Genomic DNA, 2,001 nt, shown 5'->3' on the forward strand with positions numbered 1-2,001 from the left:
AGTTTTCTACCACAAAAAGTTTCAGTCCTTAAAAAAAATAGTTACTGATTTAATCTATAATATTCTAAAAAAATATCACATGTTATATAGATGAGTTTAAAATTATATAAGAGTAAATGCTTAAGCAACTAAGAGATATGTTATCTTATAATATGAATATCATAAATAAATTAATTTAATTTTTTTAACAATTAATGAAAAAATATATTAAATATTATTTAATAATAAGTTAATTATATAAAATTAAAAAAATAAATAAGTCTTGTTTTTTTAAAATATTGATCAATATTTAATGAGTCTCCTTTTAGAAGCACTATAAAACTAGTATAATATTCTTTTTTATGCACATATTTTTTTTGCTGCTTTGATTTAGCAATCTTATTCGCTAGTAGAATCTTCTTCGAGTATAGTTCAACAACTTTGGGAGTGGACTATTGAATAATTGAGCACATTTAAATGTATTAATGAGCCATCTCGCGTATATCTTTTTTGTATAAATACTAGGTTTTCGTAGTGGACAGCACATCACTCCACAATCAAGTGTTATACAATGAAGACCACCGTGAGTAAAAGATGGATTACCATAAAATAGGTAGATAATTAAACTATTTTTTATAGGCATTATTCGTAGCTTTGGTTGGCCTTTTGGCTGTATGCCATGCCCAAACTTTCCGCAAATTCTCGAGATTCGAGAACACCAACGCCGGACAATACANACAAGCACCAAAACAACAACTACCAAGATACATTCGACAAGTACGGAAATGGTAATGGAAACGGTCAATACAATGGACAACACGGTGGACAACACGGAGGACAACACGGAGGAAACCAAGGACAATCTGGTAACCAAGGAGGACACTTCGTTAACGGTGGAAACAACTTTGGACACGGTAACGGTATCCACGGATCCGCTGCTGGTAAATACGAAAACCGGAACTACGCCATCATCCGTGACATCAAGAATGTTGATGTAGATGGTTACCACTACTTGTAAGTAACAAATCACCACTCAAATGTCAAAAAGATATATTAATAAATTGTATTGACTATTTAGGTACGAAACCGAAAACGGAATCCTCGCCGAAGAACAAGGAAAATTGGCTAATGTAGGAACCGATGGTGAGGGTATGCGCGCCAACGGTTTCTTCACCTACACCGGACCAGACGCTGTTGAATACACCGTCAAATACACCGCTGATGAGAACGGTTTCTTGCCAGAAGCTGCACATTTACCAACTGCAGCTCCAGTCCCAGAACTCATCGCCAGGGCTTTGGAATACCAAAGGGCTCAAGGAACTTTGTAAATTATAACTTTCCTGAATTGACTGAGAGAGAGGCTATTTAAATTATAATAAATACAAAATTAGTAGTTTTACTTTTTATTCAAAATTAAACTTTCCTTAAATTTTACATTTTTAAATATTTCCTTTATCTTCTAATAACTACTACGAATAACGTACATACATTTAACTGTAAAATCTAACTAATATAACTAATTCTACTAATAATAGTAACGGCTAATAAACTGTATCCATAATTTCATACACTCATTTGTCAAGAACTCTGAAATAAAAGTAACATTTTAAAATAAAATTTTGTTTTTTTTTTATAAGTTTAGATACAAATTTTTAAACAATTTGGTGTTGAAAATACCAGAAAGATATTCAAAATTTCGAATAAAATACACCTATATAATTTAATTGCAACAAATTATAATTTCAATTAAGATTTGATAAAATAGAACTCTTTAGCGCGGAAAGACTGCTTTCAATAGCCGTTTGTATGTATATCTAAAAATAAATATATTTAAAAATCCTTTGAGCGGTTACAAATTAAAATTGGTGTTTTATATAATGTGTGGTTATTCAAATCTACATTATACATGTTATTAATAACTATTAGTTTATTGTCCATAATACTTTGGTCGCTAGCCATTTGGTTTCTAATTATGTCCAAAAAAAAATGTATAAAATATTAAATTCCAATTATTGAAATTTA

The 2,001-nt window shown here is 30.4% G+C and overlaps 1 protein-coding gene across 1 annotated transcript; it reads left to right on the forward strand.

The window, feature by feature from the left end:
• Positions 1-550: 550 nt before the first annotated feature.
• On the forward strand, positions 551-1,307 carry LOC108556452 (pupal cuticle protein 20-like). The gene is made up of 3 exons (XM_017912586.1): positions 551-562; positions 632-993; positions 1,058-1,307. The coding sequence occupies exons 1-3, from the start codon at positions 551-553 to the stop codon at positions 1,305-1,307; spliced, it is 624 nt and encodes a 207-aa protein (XP_017768075.1).
• Positions 1,308-2,001: the final 694 nt, after the last annotated feature.

The sequence above is a fragment of the Nicrophorus vespilloides genome, unplaced genomic scaffold (genome assembly GCF_001412225.1).
Source record: "Nicrophorus vespilloides isolate i.1.1-1 unplaced genomic scaffold, Nicve_v1.0, whole genome shotgun sequence".
Lineage (NCBI taxonomy): Eukaryota > Metazoa > Arthropoda > Insecta > Coleoptera > Silphidae > Nicrophorus > Nicrophorus vespilloides.